At 43.8% G+C, this 17,277-nt stretch overlaps 1 protein-coding gene across 2 annotated transcripts in view; it reads right to left on the bottom strand.

Moving 5' to 3' along the window:
• Positions 1-7,090: 7,090 nt before the first annotated feature.
• Positions 7,091-17,277, bottom strand: part of Lpar3 (lysophosphatidic acid receptor 3) — a gene marked incomplete at its 5' end in the record, with an annotated part of 70,246 nt that continues 60,059 nt past the window's right edge. For both annotated transcript variants that reach the window (NM_001439416.1, NM_023969.3), the window contains 1 exon segment: positions 7,091-8,867. In NM_001439416.1, coding sequence (NP_001426345.1) covers positions 8,539-8,867 — 329 coding nt within the window. In that variant the 3' untranslated portion in view covers positions 7,091-8,538.

The raw sequence follows: 17,277 nt of genomic DNA, 5'->3' as shown, positions 1-17,277 counted from the left end.
TGCACAGTGGGCAATGACTAAGTATTAGCTCCCTGCCCCCACGTGGCTCCTGCACATGAGTTACAGTAGTCAAATTGATTACTGCACTTAGATATAGCCCAGTAAAACAATTCAACACTGTGTATGCCACAATGGCACTCTGGGATGGAGAGAATTTATTGTCTTCCTGTATGACCACACCCTAAATATCTACCTACAAGGTTCATAGTAGATCGGACTGGGGTCTCTACCTAGTCCTTTACCCCCATGTCTTTCTCTGTTTGCTTATGGATGCGATGGCATTCTCTGGAGCCTGTGCAATTTACCAGTGGCTACATCCCTAAAGAAAAATGACTTCCCCCTGCCAGTAGCCATCAACTACCAATAGCCCCTTAGCTTCTGGTGGGCATACGAGTCCAGTCTCCACCCACTCTTGAGGCTTTGACTGACCTAAGCTTGTCCTAGCCTTGTGCAGATAATTACAGCTGATGAGAGTTCTTGGGTGCAATGGCTATGCCATGGTCAGAAACAGCATTTCCAGCTCTCCTCCTCACATTCTGTCTCTTCTTTCCATGATATTCCTTGACCCTTATGGTGGTGGGAGATTGAAATAGGTGTTTCATTTATGGCTAAGTACTTAATAGTCACCAGCTATCTATATTTTTGACCAGTTGAGTCTTTGTATTAATCACTTATAACTGTGAAAATAAGCTTCTCTGACCAGGAAATGGCACTATTAAGACGTGTGGCCTTGTTGGAGTAGGTGTGTCACTGTGGGTGTGGGCTTAAGACCCTCACCCTAGCTGTCCGGAAGTCAGTCTTCTACTAGCAGACTTCGGATGAAAATGTGGAACTCTCAGCTCCTCCTGCACCATGCCTGTCTAGATGCTGCCATGCTCCCACCTTGAAGATAATGGATTGAAGCTGTGAACCTCTAAGCCAGCCCCAATTAAATGCTTTCCTTTATAAGACTTGCCTTGGTCAGTGTCTGTTCATAGTAGTAAAACTCTAACTAAGACAGTTATCCTTGTAACCTTCATGCCATTGTTCATTGTTGCCCCAGTAGGCACATCTTGCCTGGAAGGTCAACATTGTATTGTACAAGGTTGTCTACATTGTTGTCTTTTCTCATTTAGTGGCCTACATTGTATCTTCTGTCTCTGTGAGAGCCAGCCAGCAGGGACAAAGTTTGTGGCTGGTTCCAGATCGACTATTCTAAGTTCTACACCACATGTCTTTAACAATAGGGTCTCACTGTCTAGTTAGAACAGTCAAGAGCAACAGGACATCTGGTATTGTTCTGGGGGCTCTAAGGCCTCTGTGATCGATAATTCAATAGGTAGATACCCTATGTCTTCATAGAGATTTTTATTTAATAAGCATGTCTGCTAGGAGCACCACATGGGTTTACTTCCATTTGAACTCCTTCAAAAGTATCTTTAATTAGTACTGAGTTTCCATAAGGTTTTCTCCATACATGTTTGGTTTCAGCTAAGAGTTTGTCTGTCTTGCTTATTTTCTTGAGGCACTAACTCTTCACTTCTTTGATTGTGTGTGTGGTTGTCTGTTTCCATTTTCACTAGTTTGAACCCTGATGATTTCTTGTTTCTACTGACTTTGGGTTTCTTCTGGAGTTCTAGCTCTGTTGAGTCCTTCTTTCACACAGTCTACTCCCTTTCTTATTTTACTCTACTGGTTGTGTGTTTGAACGTGCCTTGAATCATGATTTTGACACCGGTGTCTGGAATTTAATCTAACTTACCTCATTTGGTGCCTTTACTGAAGGGAGGTCATTAAAGTTATGGAAGTTTATAATTAAGAAGTAAGAAGAGAAGGGAATAAAGAAGAAAGAAAGAGAAAAATAAGTGAATAGAAGAGGTGAACAGAGTTTGAGGTGTAACTGAAAGTGAAGCAACAGCATGTTTTATAGAAAATTGGGTGGAAAACATACACAATATTCCTAAAACTCAACTGAACAATACACAAACAAAAGCAAGACCATCCTGTGATGTATATGCAAGACAGGACTTAAATAACGGAAATAAGAACTTTAAAAATGTAGAGAGTAGATTTCTGCCTTAGCTGCTCTGAGGTTGAAGAGTGATGTTCTCAGATCTTTCAGGCTTTGGTCGGTTCCAAGTAGTGCCAGGGTGGGGTAAGTGGGAGATGTTGGTCTCTGCAGCCTCAGTGTTCCTAGGTTTCTGGTGTGTGGAGGAGGGGAGATTATATACCCTTTCAGGATGTTTCTCTCTGCACCTCATGCTCTGTGGCCTCACGTGGCTCTGTAGGTGGAATGGTGGTGAGAGGTAGGATCCACACTGGAGCTGGGTTTCCAGCAGAGCTCTGAGTTTGGGCTGCCGTGCCTCCTTCCCCATCAAGGTCTCCCCTGGATCAACAAGTTCATAGCAGGCATCGTCTCTTGAAGGACAGGAATGCACTGTGTTTTGTCTTTGCCGTTTTCAGAGTAACCGCTATAAGGCTTGGGCCATGATTTTTTTATCCTTTGTCTCGACCGACCCCTAACTCATCCAGACTTGGCATATTCTCTGCTAAGAGTCCAAAATACTCAATGACCCGTAATGACGGGAGGGAAAATGTGACCACATCTCTTCTTCACTTTGTCTCTCCATTCCATGAGCGCAAACCTCCCTCGCCTTACTATGAGTGGGATGTCCCCATGTGACCAGACCCTTTGTGAATCTTCCCATTCCTTATATCACTGTCATTGGTGTCCTGAGTTATCGGCCTTTCTTTCCAACATTGAATCCCTCGCTGACCTCACATGCCCTGCCAGCTGCTACTCTCTGTGGTCCCACTTGGAAAAAACAAAACAAAATGAGAATTGCCTCAAAAATAGCCTGTCCTGGCTGCTTCCAAACCTCTCCTCCCAGTTTCCTTTGAACCCATTTCAAGCTGGCTCTCATCCCCACCATGCCACTGAAACTCCTGTGTCAACGTCCTCATACCTTCTAAGGCCAAATTAACAGTGAAACCTCAAGCCTTGACTTGGAGTGTCAGACATAGTTGTTCGCTCCAAGGTCTCTGTGGATTTCTGGATCTTTTCCTTCACCGTGGACTCTGCCTTCTGTCTCCTTGGTTGACTTCTCATTTCTCTGTCTTCCAGACACAGAGAATCCCAAAGGGCCGATTTTCCAGCCTGTCATTATGGTCTGTATTCACTCACCAACCGAGTGAATTCTCAGCTCAGGGCTTCAGAGTTCCTCATGCACGAGTATCTCTGAGGCTGAAGTTGCCAATCTAGATTTGTTTACCTGGCTGTTTTGTGACTAATGTCACAACTAAAACTGAATTCTAATCACCCAACACGGGGTGCTTCTGGTGTCCTTTTCCTGCAAAAAGTAACTCTACTTTTATAGTAGCTCTGACCCAAGCCCTTAAAGTCATTAAGACAGAGTTCTTTGTACAATATTAGGTCTGTCGGAAAAGTCTATAATATACATGTTTTATATGTTAGATTATTCATGTCTGTAATTTTAAATTGCTAGGTAATATTCCATCAATAATGTAAGTAACTATGCACGCCCAGTGCCTTGTCCTCTTCTACATATTTTAGCTACCCTTCCTTTGAGCTCCGTCAAACCCTATGAGACATAATTATCATCCTTCTTTAAAGATGGATGCACGAAGGCACAGAGTAATTTGTCAACATTACCTGGCTAATACACGAAAGAGCCATGATCGAGGTCTGGACTGTGGTCCTTCACACTACACATTTGAATATTTACACAGCTTAGAAGTTCCAAGTTGTGATAAATCATGCCTCACTAAGCACCTTTGCATACAAAGCCCTTGCTCAGTTTGCAATGATTTCTTTAGCATTTAGTCTCAAAAGCTGGATTACTCTAGGAGATAAAGCCTTCTTCATTAGGATAACTTATTGTCATTAAACATTGGCTTTTTGGAATCTGATGTTATGCATAGTCATTAAGAAACCAACATTACTTTTTGTTAATAGAGAAGATCGCAGTGGGAACTTAAAAGTAAATTCCAATTTTAATTTAATCACAACTTATTTTGAACACTCAGTCATGTGATTTTCAGTTTCCTCGTGGGTGACATGGAGATAATCTCTGTGACGCTTTCCTCCCAGGTGCACTAACCACACCCTTCTTTCTGTCAAATGAAGAACCTTTAATTCCCTCAAAACAACAAACCCCACATCGATCATTGGGTCAAATACTGCTGTTTTCTCTAAAAGATTCCATCTGTTCTCTCTTTCACGATCACAGGGACCATAAGTCTTACTTTTAATGACTTGCGATGTCTGAATTTTATACCTACCTTTGCTATTCACTATTGTGGCAAGATCTTAGAGACACGAGGGATGGATGATATCAAGACATATTGTCCATGGTTGTACGCCAACCACAACCACAAAGAATGATGTCATTTGAATTTTGATGGGCATTGCATCAATTCTGTAGATTACCTCGGTGAAATAGTTGTGTTCATACATTAACTCTGCTGCTCCAGGATTATGGAAGGTCTTTTTGTTTAGTATCTTTCAAATATCTTACTATAACAAATTAATATTTTTATTATATACCTTGAATGGGATATTTTTCCTAGTTTCCGTCTGAGCAAGTTCATCATCAGTATATTTGAAAGATGCTTGGTTTGTATGCTGATTTTGTAACCTGAAAGGTTGCTAATCAGGTAGAGAGACCCTGCCTCAAACACAGGCTGGACAGCATCCAGAGGAGTGACACCTTGGCCATCACCATCTTAACATCTGGTCTTCCCCTACATGGATAAACACTCGCATACAGACAGTACACCCGAACATGTATGAACATGTATGAACACGTATGAACACAAACAAATGTGCACACACATTGGAAGTGGAAAAGCGACTTCGGGAAGCAGCAGATACTCTTTCCTGATGTACACAAAGATGCAGCACGGGATACAGGACCCAGCTCTCCCTCTTTGACTCAATATACCTTACTGTTTAATGTGCGAGCTTTAATCTCAACAACAGAGTACAGGCGCGTCTTATGCAAATTAGATTGAACCAATCTGAGATTACTGATACAGAAGAGTATTATGTGTTACTGCATAAAATTGCAACGTTCAAAAAGCAGCCATGAACTGCAAGATTCAAAACTAAACGGTTGGACTAGTGGGTGACCCTAACCCTAACCCTAACCCTAACCCTGCCACCCTGCCACCCTGCCACACGACTGCCACCCACAGTCACTGTGTTACATAGTATGATGGATCCCACACTTTTATTTATTTGCCGAAACCTCAGCACACAAGTCAATGCTGTATGTGTTACTGGCTGCACTCTAAACCCCATGCCAGATGTTACAGGCAATAAACCACCCGAGCCCCTAACAACTATGATCGATAATCTGTCATCTGATAATTCGAGAAAGAGTGCACTCTAAGATGCAGTGCAGAAAACAAATAAAATGTAGCAGCAGGAAAAAATTAAATCCACAGCAACAGCACACCTACAAATACCTAGATCTCTGTGGCAACTAAGATTAAAATTATGAGCAAATCGTGTGGTGTGTTTGGGAGAGCATCCATCACGCAACATGCACATCCTCTCCCTTTAAAAGTCCTCCTCTTCTAGCAATACCAACCCCAGCTTCTATGCCTCAAAGACAATATATAAAACTGGAAGGAGCTTTGGGGATTTCCAATTTAACACCATGTTTAGCGATGCACAAAGAGAATGAGATTCTATGGTAAGCTCCCCAGAAGTCAGATCTGCTGTGTGTGTTTTTAATTCTCTTCGGGACACAGTGTGATGCTTCATGTTGTGGGGTAACGTTGAGGCTATTTTTATTCCAGATTCTAATGAGTCTCGAGTTTGTCACTAAGTCACCTTCATGGGTGTCATCATGGAGCTTACCTCCATAACACTTGTTCCACAATGAGGAAAAGAGAACCACATAGTCTTATTCCCTTCACTGGAGTGATCAGGGGTCTAGCAAGCTAACAGGCATAAGACCTTGGCGAGGCTCATTGGTAAACAAAGCTCAGAGAATGCTGTGGCCTGCGTGGAGCGATGGATACAGGCGAACAGGATCACAGTTGTCACATATGCTGGGGGCCTGGTCCCAGGCCATCTTAAGCAACATAAGGTGGGCATGTGCTCAGAGAGTCAGGGAACCAGGGTATCAGAACTGACCCACTGACCTATTTTGACTCTTAGCATTTGCAAAAAGCATCAGCATAAGGCTTTCACAAGGAAGTTCACATAGCTGAAGGCATACAGAAATGCTGGAAGTTAGCTGGACTTGTACAAATGGAATCAGGGGTAGTTCTGTCATTGTATGCAGACTCGGGGCTTCTAAAGTCATGGACAGAACCCTCACCTACCACTCAGTTGCAACAAAAAAAATTTTTTTTACCAAGAAATTTCAAAAGCTTGTTTTCAATTTTTTTTTTCGTTTCCGAGATGGCAGTTTTGATACAGGGCTAATTTCTCTCAACAGCACAGATCGATCAGAACTACACGGGCAATGCTGCAGACTTAAAGAATGAGGTGTGTTTGCCCTGTGCTTAGACTCCGATGGGAACCCGATAAAGTCTGGGTGAGACTTCAGCAAGAGCAATGCAAGGAACGCAGGTAAGACTTGCAGATACAGGGTCTTACAACTTCCAGGGGAATGTTCTTCCTTTGCCTTTATTCCCCTCACACACTAAATGCTGGGTTTTCTGAGTGCTCTCTGTGAACTCTGTGACCCCTCCAATCATCATTTCCAAATATACATGAATTCCTTATTGCCGTTCAGCTCTCCAGATGTGCGTGAGCATAGAAACACCCTGTGTCTCCACATTTTGGATCCCCTCCAGACACCATTCTGAACATGACACTCGGATGCAGGACACTAAAAATGGTTCTCGCCTCAAAATAAAACCTTTAAAGATCCCTTAGTGGCTATTCAGGGACTGGAATTCAATTTCCACTCTCCACCCTTTAGCCAGCTGTAGATTCGGAATGCTCACATAAAACACCGAGGCTGTGCACTTCACGGCAAATTTGATTTTTCTTCTACAATAGAATTGCGAATCACAGTTACCACAAGCTGCACTTTTGCTTAGATAATATACAAAGCAATAATGGACCTCATTAAAGGATAACAGATCCTTTAAAACTTTTATTTTATAGGTAGCTTTCACATAAGCTTTGGGCACACCTACCTACCACATCAAGCATGTAAAATCTAAGACTTCAAATCATAAGGCTCTATATTTTAGGCCATCATATCTCAAAGCACAACTTCTTAAAATCTTTTATTACAAGTAGTTTGTGCACATAAATGTTACATCACAACAGCAGAGAGAGAGAGAGAGAGAGAGAGAGAGAGAGAGAGAACATGTAAACGTTTGCAAACTACATAAATACCATAGTACCTGCCTTGAAGTTATTCTTTAAGTCAGAATAGTCTCTAAATGTCTCACATAGAAAACACTGGTCAGTAGCCTATGTGTATGAAACACTATTTTTGTTTTTAACTGATCTGCCTTTCATAGGTCTTTGAAGGAGAAAAAAAAATGCAAGATCAAAAATTCAGTCCACAAGTAAGATAGAGTATGCTGGCAGCTTTGGTTAAAATACTAGATGTGCAGTTTCTTTGCACATGGAATCCAGCAAACCCATCAGTGGTATCCAGACCACCAAGACGGAGGATCTAGGATCTAATCATGCTCGTATTTGACGCTATTTGGAAGAGGTTCAGCCTGCTGGTCAATATCATCACTTACTCTGCTGTACAGTTGCCCCTTTAGAAGTGAATAGTGTTTTCTCTTCTTGTTTAGAACACAAAGACAATCTCTAAAGCCACTAGCCTGGACTGAAAACTCTAGGAGGCAGTGGTCTAAACTCGCCATCACGGATGGGCTTCGTTAAATGAAGTTGAATTGTATAAGTAGAGGTGGATGTACACCCGTGTGTGTAGCATGTACACCCACGTGTACAAAGGACAAAAAGCTCTTTCCACTCCAGAAGAGCTTCTACACCTCCACCCTTGCAGTGTTCTCTTTCCTCAGAAAGTCACGTGGTTATACACCAAGTTTACCCCTCTATACAGTTTGTTCCCAGATTTCTGCAATACATCTAGTTCTGGATCATGGCTCCTCTGGGGAAATCCAAGTCCACTGCTAAAATATTTTCTGAACATTTTAAACCCACGCGGAAACAACTAGAGTCTAGCAGCTACACATGGAGGCTCAGGTACCATTATTTACTACTTCTTTTGACCTAGGACCTTCAACACCATCTTTGAAAACACACAGACCATGGCGGCAAGATGGTGGCAGAGCCCAGCATGCTTTGCGCGAGAGCTGGAGGATGTTCGGAGCGGTTCGCAGACGACGAGCAGGAGCCCACTGTTCATCTCTCCCTTTTCTGTGCACTCTTACTAAATGCAGTATCTTATCTTCCTTGACAATGAAAACTTACAAGGCCCAGCAGTGATTCATGGAGCCCTCAAACAACCCTGTCCATGTGCTTTGTGAGACAGGCAAGGACTCTTAAGGGCTCTTTCCCCAGGGGGAGAGGGCGGAGGCGTCCCTGGCTTAGGAGCTGCTTTTATTGCACACCTGGCCCTGGCTGATGCTGTCCTCCAGGTACTGGCTGCCCGTGTCGCTCCTGCTGTGGATGGTAGAGGGGATGCGGGAGGGGTGCCTCTCGGCGTTGCTGTCGTGCGGGGCACAGCAGATCATCTTCCGCATGGTGTTGTACATGTCCTCGTCCTTGTACGAGTAGATGATGGGGTTCATGACGGAGTTGAGCAGCGCCAGCAGCAGGAACCAGCGCTTCACGTGCTGCACATTACACTGCTTGCAGTTCAGGCCGTCCAGCAGCAGCACCACGAGACCCGGGGTCCAGCACACCACGAAGGCTCCTGCAGGAAGAGAGGAAGGAGTAAGCGCTGCTCAGACCTCCGCATGCTGACTGGGCTGAAAGGCTTCGTTCTTTTGTGTTTTGTCACCTGCCATGGGGAACTTACATCCTTCAGTAGAGGGTCAGAGGTGAGTGGGTGGGACACCTTGGTGTTCTATCTCGATAGCCATCTGATACCCCAGGCCTCATTATGGATAAAAGCTAACCTTTATAAAGTAATTATAGGCCGCTCTACATGCGTGAGCCCCAGCAGTGAACCACATTAGAAGGCTGCTACACTTACTCACATTTGACAGAGAGGAAACTGCAGCTCCATTCCTAGCATCTGTGTGCAGGGCTCCAGAACTCTTAATCTGACCCATGCTGCTGTCCCCGGCTTCAGACTTTCTAAACACTCCCTTGAAAATTCTAGCAATGACTAATGCACCCAGCACACAACTCCCCCAAGTCACACCACCACCACCAAATGACGCTGTACAATGGCCATTGTCAGGGGCAGGCAGCCATGGCCCCTTACAGCATTATCTTTAGACTTGGATTAAGTCAAAAGTTCTATCCATCACAGACGCACACTGTTCTCTGTGACATGTTCACAGGCTGTTTACTTAATCGCTTGCTGAGATCTCCCATGGTTTTGTAAGGAGCCATTCTCTCTCCTGGTGTGATAGACAGAAAGAAATGTGCCTCATGGAGCGTGGTGAAACGTGAACACCATCCACGAGGAGCTGGATCACACTGACCTGCCCTGTCAGCCCAGTGGTGTTACAGCAGGTTCAGTGTGGTGCTGCTTAGCTAACACTGCCTTGGGCAACCTTTGACATGCTCAGTACGAGCCAGACCTGGTGGGAGAGCTGCTTTTCTTGTTTACCTCAAAGGATCACTCTGTGTGATTGGCAGCAGAGAAGATTGGGACTTTGCCCACGATGAACAGGTTTTGGGAGACACCTACTCCTCAGTGGATGCTCTTCCTCCACAGGTGGTATTCTTCACCGTGATGGGACCCATCTCCTTAGGACGATATGGTTCTTTCTCAGTGGCCTTATGATGCCACTACTTACAAGTCAAGAAACTGTCACCTCAAGCTTACGATGTGCGTGGGGCTGGGCCAGACAGTGTCAGGGAGCCACCAGCTAACATGGAGCACAGAATGCCCCAAGTCTATGAAACCGCATCAACAGTTGGTTACTCTGTTGGTTAGAACTAGCTCTGGGCAGTTTTCTACTTGATGTCCACATAAACGTGGTTCTATGTGAGGGCTGGAGATGAGAACCTGTCTGAAATACTGCGTTTGGGCTTCCGAGCTGAGGCTTGGCTTGGACCAAAGTTAGACGTGTAAGAGTAGAGGTTAGCTTTCTAATTTATAATTATACATCACCAAAGCCTGCTGTTTTCTCCATTACTCCTGTTTGCTTGTTTGTTTTTCTTGTCTGACTAGCATGTGGGTAAAGAACTGGATATGAACTTCAGTGAGATAGGCACTTAATGAACAGCTCCTGGGGATCCAAGCCACAGGGTAGGGAAAGGGCTTCCCTCCTCCACCCATGAAGGGCTTCATGGCACATCTGGATTTTTACACAGTGGCACACATCCTTTGGCAGATGTGCAATAAGTTATTTAGCTTGGACCATATTTTGTTAAGAGGGTAAAAGAGGATGGGATGACTCAGTTTATTACACAGACCAATTTATTTAATTGTATTTAATTTTATATACTACATATGGGTATATTGGTAGTGGAGTATCAGATCCATATCTTTAAAAAGATTTATTTTTAATGTTTTTAATAAAGTGTGTCTGTCTGGGTATGTTTGTACAGGAATTCGGGTGCCAGTGAAGGTGTCCAGAGACATCAGACCTGGAGCTGGACTCACAGGTGGTTGTGAGCTAGCTGTGGTCAGTGCTGGGACCTGAAATCAGGACCTCTGCAAGAGCAGCTCGCCCTCTTAACCACTGAGCTATCTCTTCACACCCCAAGGCATATTTCTTACTGCTGGGCTTGGTGAAGTCTTTGAAAAGCACGAGTTTGAACCTCTCTGAGGCTCTATCCAGCTCCAGTGGTCTGTATTTTCCACAACAAATTTTATTTTTCTTGCTGTTTCTGAAAGAGGGTGGCAGTGTTGTCAAGACACAAGAGCTAAAGAAGCCAGACATCAAGAGTTGATGCTGCCAACACTGATGAGAAGAGTCTCTTCTGTATGAGATTGCCTAATTGCAAAAAAAAAATCCACAAACAAAAAATTAAAACAAAACAAAAAACTCCAGTGGGAATGTTCCAGTGTCCTCGGAAGAAAGCAAAAGGAATGGGGAGAAAGGAAAATAATGGAAGAGAAAAAAACAAAAAACAGGCATCTGATTTAGACTTTGTTAACCACACCGTAACATTTAATAAACGTGGAGCTTCCAAGCCAACAAGAGGGGGTGATGGAGCTGAGGGGAAGAGGAAAAACCTCACTAAGAAAGAAGGAAGTTTTCAGATAGGGTCGGTGAGTGTGAGTGTATGTGTCAGTGAGTGTGTGTCTGTGTGAGTGTGTATGGGTGTGTGTGAGTGTGCATGTAAGTGTTTCCATGTGTGCTAGTCCGTGTGAATCGGGGAGTGTGTGTCTGTGTGAATGCGTGAGTCTGTGTGAGTGTGTGTTGCTTGTGTATGTACGAGTGTGTGTGAGTGATGTTAGTGTCTGTTTATCTGTGTGTGTGTATGAGTGCGTGCGTGTATTTAAATTTTGAAAGCTCTATTCCACACTCAGCACATTGGTTTGTATTAGTCAATCAGGTGACATAAACACTACAAATAAGCCTTTAATTTGGTGCCTCATTTGTCATAACATGCTAATTCACACACACGCACGCGCGTGCGCGCACACACACACACTTCATTGTCTCTTTTTTCAAATAGCTTATTCGATAATAACATGACACTTTTTATTGAACCCCAATTATATGTCGGTACTGTTTTATTAATTTTTTATGAATTAACCACTTAATTTTTCAGTGTATTTCTCCAAAATAGGCACTAACACAATTTTCATTTTATCCCTGAGGCCTGCTGCCAGGTGACCTGCTGAAAGGCACCATCTAACTGGTAACTGGCCAGGCCAGGATTTCAAACCAGGGAGCCTTGCGCCTGTCCCCCGTGCTAGGCTGGCCATCTGGCAATGGGTCAGAATGTGTTTTCCTGAAAAAGGAAGGAAAAGAAGAGCTCCTGGATTCTGAGGTTCCATTACATCACATCTGACTGTGTAGCAGCCTCCAAGTCAGTTCCTGGTGTGCATGAGGGAGATTTTCTGGTAGGAAAGGGAGAGAGAATAGAAGGTGAAGGTAGACCAGATGGACCAAGAGAAGAAGTGAAGCTAGTCAGAGGGTAAAGGAGAAATAATCGTGCTGATCTCTCCTGTTTATATTATTTTCAGTAAATAATGAAAGACAAGTCTCCTCTGAGAGAACAACTTAAGCTTGGCAGTGGGTGGGGGTGGGGGAGGCTGATTACCTATAGAATAGGTGTTTCATGCTGAGGCCTACATCCTACACACTAACTGGGATAACATAAGGCTCTTGTATCCTGAAGGCCAGGTTCTTGTCCAAGTGCTCCACACAGAGCAGGTACTGCTGTGTGTGATCTAACAGTTAATTTCCTAGAAGCTCTTACCATGTGTCAGCCAAAAGGTATGATGCTAATCTCTCAAAATATTTTAAATGGCATGTCAGGAATAGTTTGGGCCCTGGGAATCTGTAATAGCAGCAAATTCTTAAAGAATGTGGAAAAAGTGGATGTGTATGGGCAACTGTATTAATCCTTAAAACCGGGAGGAAAGGGGCTGAGATGTGTCTGGTAGAGTTGCTTACCTAGCACATGCATGCAATATTAAAGGAATGCGCTCTCTCTCTCTTTCTCTCTCTTTCTCTCTCTCTCTCTCTCTCTCTCTCTCTCTGTGTGTGTGTGTGTGTGTGTGTGTGTGTGTGTGTGTGTGTGTGTGTGTGTGTTTTGTTTCTTGTCTCAATGCACAGACAATTACTGCTAGGAACTACCAGGGTTCAAGAAGCCATGATGTGATCAAGTTTTCACCTAACAATAGAATCAACAGTAACCAATAGGCGTCAGTCCACTGGTGCCTATCTGGAAACAAGTGCAAGAAATTAGGAATGCTTGTCTTGGGGAAGGTTAGGAGAAGACATGACAGGTTAACTGTCTTCTAAAACTTGCATGTTGATCACACAAGGAGATAAGCATAGACTTCTCCTGGGGTGTTCCAGAAGGTCACATGGAGCAGAAGGAGGTGGACAAAGAAGTAAGATTTGGATGTAAAGGCTTCAAGTAAATGGAGGGATTTAAGAGAAGCCTGCTATGTGTAGGTCGAGTCTCGCTGGGCCACATATGTCCTTTGTCTATAGCATTCTAGGATGTGTACAGGGGAATTCTAATGTTAAAAATAAAGATATGCTAAATTTCTTCTGAACTTTTTCCATTTAGGAAATTGCCAAATTCTATGTGAACTTTTAGATTCAACTCATTATAAAATTCAGACAAATTTGACTTGTTTTCAGGACATATGCAGTTCCTCACCTAAAACCTGATCAAGGCAAATTCTGTAAACTGTTGGTTTTGCACATTAGCTAGCCATCCGAATTACCAGGGAACTTGAGTGCATGTGCACATTTATGCGTGTGTGTGAAGGTGCACATGTGTGTGAGTGTACATTCACATGTGTGCACTTATAGACAAACTTGGATGCCATGTTGTCCGCCTTAGTTTTTTATATATATATATATATATATATATATATATATATATATATATATATATAATCTCTCATGAGCTTGACACTTATCAAATGGGTTAGTCCTGCTGGCCAGCAAGTGCCGGAGATGTGCCCTGTAATCTACTCCCCACTGAGATAATGTTCATGTAACACTCTCTACCTACCACTACATTCAGGTTCTGATGTAACCCATTACATGGGTTCTGATGATCAAACTCAGGTTTTTATGCTTTACGTAGCAAATATGTTACCCACTGAACAATTACTCCCCTGCCCAATAAGAGAAAAAATTTAATAATCTACCTTCTGGCCAGTAGATTAATAGACCTAGTATCAGCAACTCTGGAAGTGTTTAGAACTCATAGATTCCCTTGGGGGAGCATAAGGTACAGCCCATTTTGTAGAGTATCTCTAAACCGACACAAGATGATTTAAACAATCTGACCCAGACGATAAAAATCAGACACCATATTTAAAAGGGAAAAGAGGAAGAATCCTTCAAAATGAGAAAGACATTTCTCTAGAGATCAAATTCCATAGCACAAATTTGGAGGAAAAAAAACGGCTCATGTTCACATGTATAAATCAGTGTGCAAATCCTAGCCCCAAACGAGTCTACAGGCAAGACACATACGGGTCCTCCTCTGGGCGCCATCAACTCTTTGTTTGCTTTGCCAGAAGCTCCTTCCAAACCCCCTGATCTGAGGTCTAGCTTTCCTTCCAAGCTTAGCTCCCACCCATCACCCACGGTGGTCAGTCCTTCCTTTCAGTTCCTTGAGTCCCTTCTACTGCAGCACCCGCATGCCTCTGGGTACACTGCCTGCTTCAGTCCATTTTATCACTGCCCCCAGAGCGCTTGGCCAGGAGGAGTGCTTAGAGCTTCAGATGTTTCCCATTTAAAGCATGACCAGGCAAGATCCCTATTTTCGTCTCCTAGGTGATGAACTTTGACCTTTAGAGTACTTGAGCTTGAGCCCTGGGTGGAAGGTGCTGTTTCCCTGCAAAGGCTCTTAGCATTGCACATTATTTAAAGAAACTTTTTAATGCACAGCCCTTATCTCCAGACCTTTTGTAAGTCCCCTAAGCAAGTAAGCTTCACCTTAGGCATCTCTGTAGTCCTTAGCGTGAAGCTCTGCATCCAGCAGGAAAGGAGATGAGTCAGATGAGGCTACAAAGAGTCACACACGCAGCCAGGCACTATGCTAGCAAGCTGCCATCACCTGCCACTGCTGACAGTGTTCCAGTCTGCCTCTCAGGACTTGGTAGGAACAGAAACCAGGCCCCATGACTCCAGCAGCTCTCGGAGAAGAACTCAGAGGAAGAAACATTCTGTCAAGCTGGGTACTGAAGGCCAAGAATGACTGTGCAGAAGGATCAGAAAGGGCTCAAGGCACCTTGGGGAATCCCGAACACCTCGGGATGGTTTTAAACCAGGCAAGCCAGTGAGGAAGTCAGAGGGAGCCTGAGAACTGAAATCTAGACAAGCTCCGGTATAGTTCCACAGTCTTAGGAATGTGGGTTACGTGGCTCGGACTCTAGGTGCCTTCTTCAACAACTTCACCCAGAGAAATGAGCTGGAATGCCCTGGGACATCCATTCTAGATGACAGATTAACTTCTCTTCCAAGCATCTGAAATGGTGTGAGTTTTATGCCCCTCTTGAGAGGTTTAAGAAAACATCTTTTTTGTATGGTTCATAAAGGAACCAATAAGGAAGACTAGGTCAAAGGTTTCTCAGTCTCTGTAGCAGCTCAATGGGTCGTGAAATCAATTTAGTAGTTCACAGGAAGCACTGACGAGAGAAACGAACTAAGGAGAAGCATCAGCATGTATAAAGTGCAGTGAAAGTGTATTTGTTTCATAGAACATGCTTCCGTCACACACACAGTGTGTGTACTGGGATTTGGAGCTATGGCATTTCTGATTGCAGATCCCAATTTAAAACTAAACTCGAAAATCTACTTCTATGTGTTACTTCTACATGTTAGTCGTTTTTGAATCACCTTTTTAAAAGTGAAGAATACCTTTCCCAAAGGAACTTTCCCATCAGGATTTTTAGTCAGGTTTTTTTTGTTTTGTTTTGTTTTGTTTTGTTTTTACTAAAGAGACCATGAGTGAGGGAGTGTTGGTTAAGCTTCACACAGAAAATCTCTCATCTTTATCCCATGGGCCTCTCATCCCCATCACATACTGTTCCAGTTTGAATCTGTTCCCCTATCCCCAACCCTGGGTGTCGGGCTTTTGAACACTTGTTCCCCCAATGGGGGGCGCTGTTTTGACAGGCTGTGGAACCTTTGGAAGGCGAGGGCTCATTGGACAGATTAGGAGATAGATGCTTGGAGGTATAACACTGTCTCCTTTATATCCCACCCCCATTTCTTATCCGCCCCACCTTCTCACCAACACGGACTAAGTAACATCTAATCCACTACCTTCCTTACTGTGACGGGCTAGAATCCTCTCTGAAGCCTCCTTATGTTGCTTCTGTCTGGTAGCTGGTTATAGTGACGAGAAACCCCAACTCACCTTACACCCATTTCCGTCCTTGGCGTGCCCACTGACCACACTCTGGAAACTACTGCTACACAAGGAAGCTTTTTGATGCTATTGCCTCTTGTAAGTCTTACATCCCATAGCCAAGCTTTATCCACTTTCTCAGACAGACAGACAGACAGCGGTTAGAATGTAACTCTGCCCCCAGCTGCATCATGGTTGCCTCAGCAGGGGAGCCCGCTTACCGTGTTAGCTGCTACCAAACGAAAAGGAGATGTGAAGTAGGTATCTCCCAGATTAACCAGTTCCCCCGGGAGTGCTTTAGCGTGATAAGCCATGAGAACCCCCAGGCTGGCCCAGGCATCTGAAGACTGGCAGAAGTCCAGAGGGAAAACTGGCCAGGATCTGAAAAGGCTTAGATGGATGACAGGAGATGTGTCTGAGGGCGAGAGGGAGAGACAGAACTTGAAGACATGTTGCTTTCTTGGATCTAGGCAGTGAGGGTACGGTAAGAATCAAGAAGACCCGGGAAGCATGCATCTGGGATTGCCAACCGGAAGATACTGAGGAGGGCTCTGCCTGGGGGCGGTGGGGAGAGAAAACGGTTCTTCCGTTATAGGCACTTAGAGCGTATGTAGCTTTTTTCCATGTAGAGAGCAACTGGAAACAAGGTTGCGACTCTGAGAGCAATGTATACAAATGTTGACTTGGGAGCCATCAGCTGTAGGTTACAACTGAAGCCATACGCTGTTCTGTCAAATAAATATCTACTAAGTAAGTGCCTATCACAGCAGACACCAGAAGTGACTGCCCTAATGATGACAACATTTGAATGAGAAGCTTAATTTCCTTCATTGCCAAGTGACCAGTCAGTTGTACTAATCACACACAGTTATTTCTTAATGGCATTTAATGCTCCTTTGGTACCTGTTGTAGAGACTGATAGTCTACTTAGACCATAGATGAACTGTCTTCTCATAATCAAATAAACTAGTTTGAGTGCCATACTTAAAAGCCAAAAACGATGAGCTATCAAAGTTAGTTTTTAATCACACGCTAGAATATTCACGCCAAGCACTGAGATGAGAACTTGAGGACTTCAATTTAAAGTTATCGAAAGCATCCAATTAAAGACATCACATAAACATTAGAGGTCACATCAAGGG

This window comes from Rattus norvegicus, chromosome 2 (assembly GCF_021556685.1).
Source record: "Rattus norvegicus strain SHRSP/BbbUtx chromosome 2, alternate assembly SHRSP_T2T, whole genome shotgun sequence".
Taxonomy (NCBI): Eukaryota; Metazoa; Chordata; class Mammalia; order Rodentia; family Muridae; genus Rattus; species Rattus norvegicus.
This window is presented reverse-complemented; position numbering and strand designations above follow the sequence as displayed.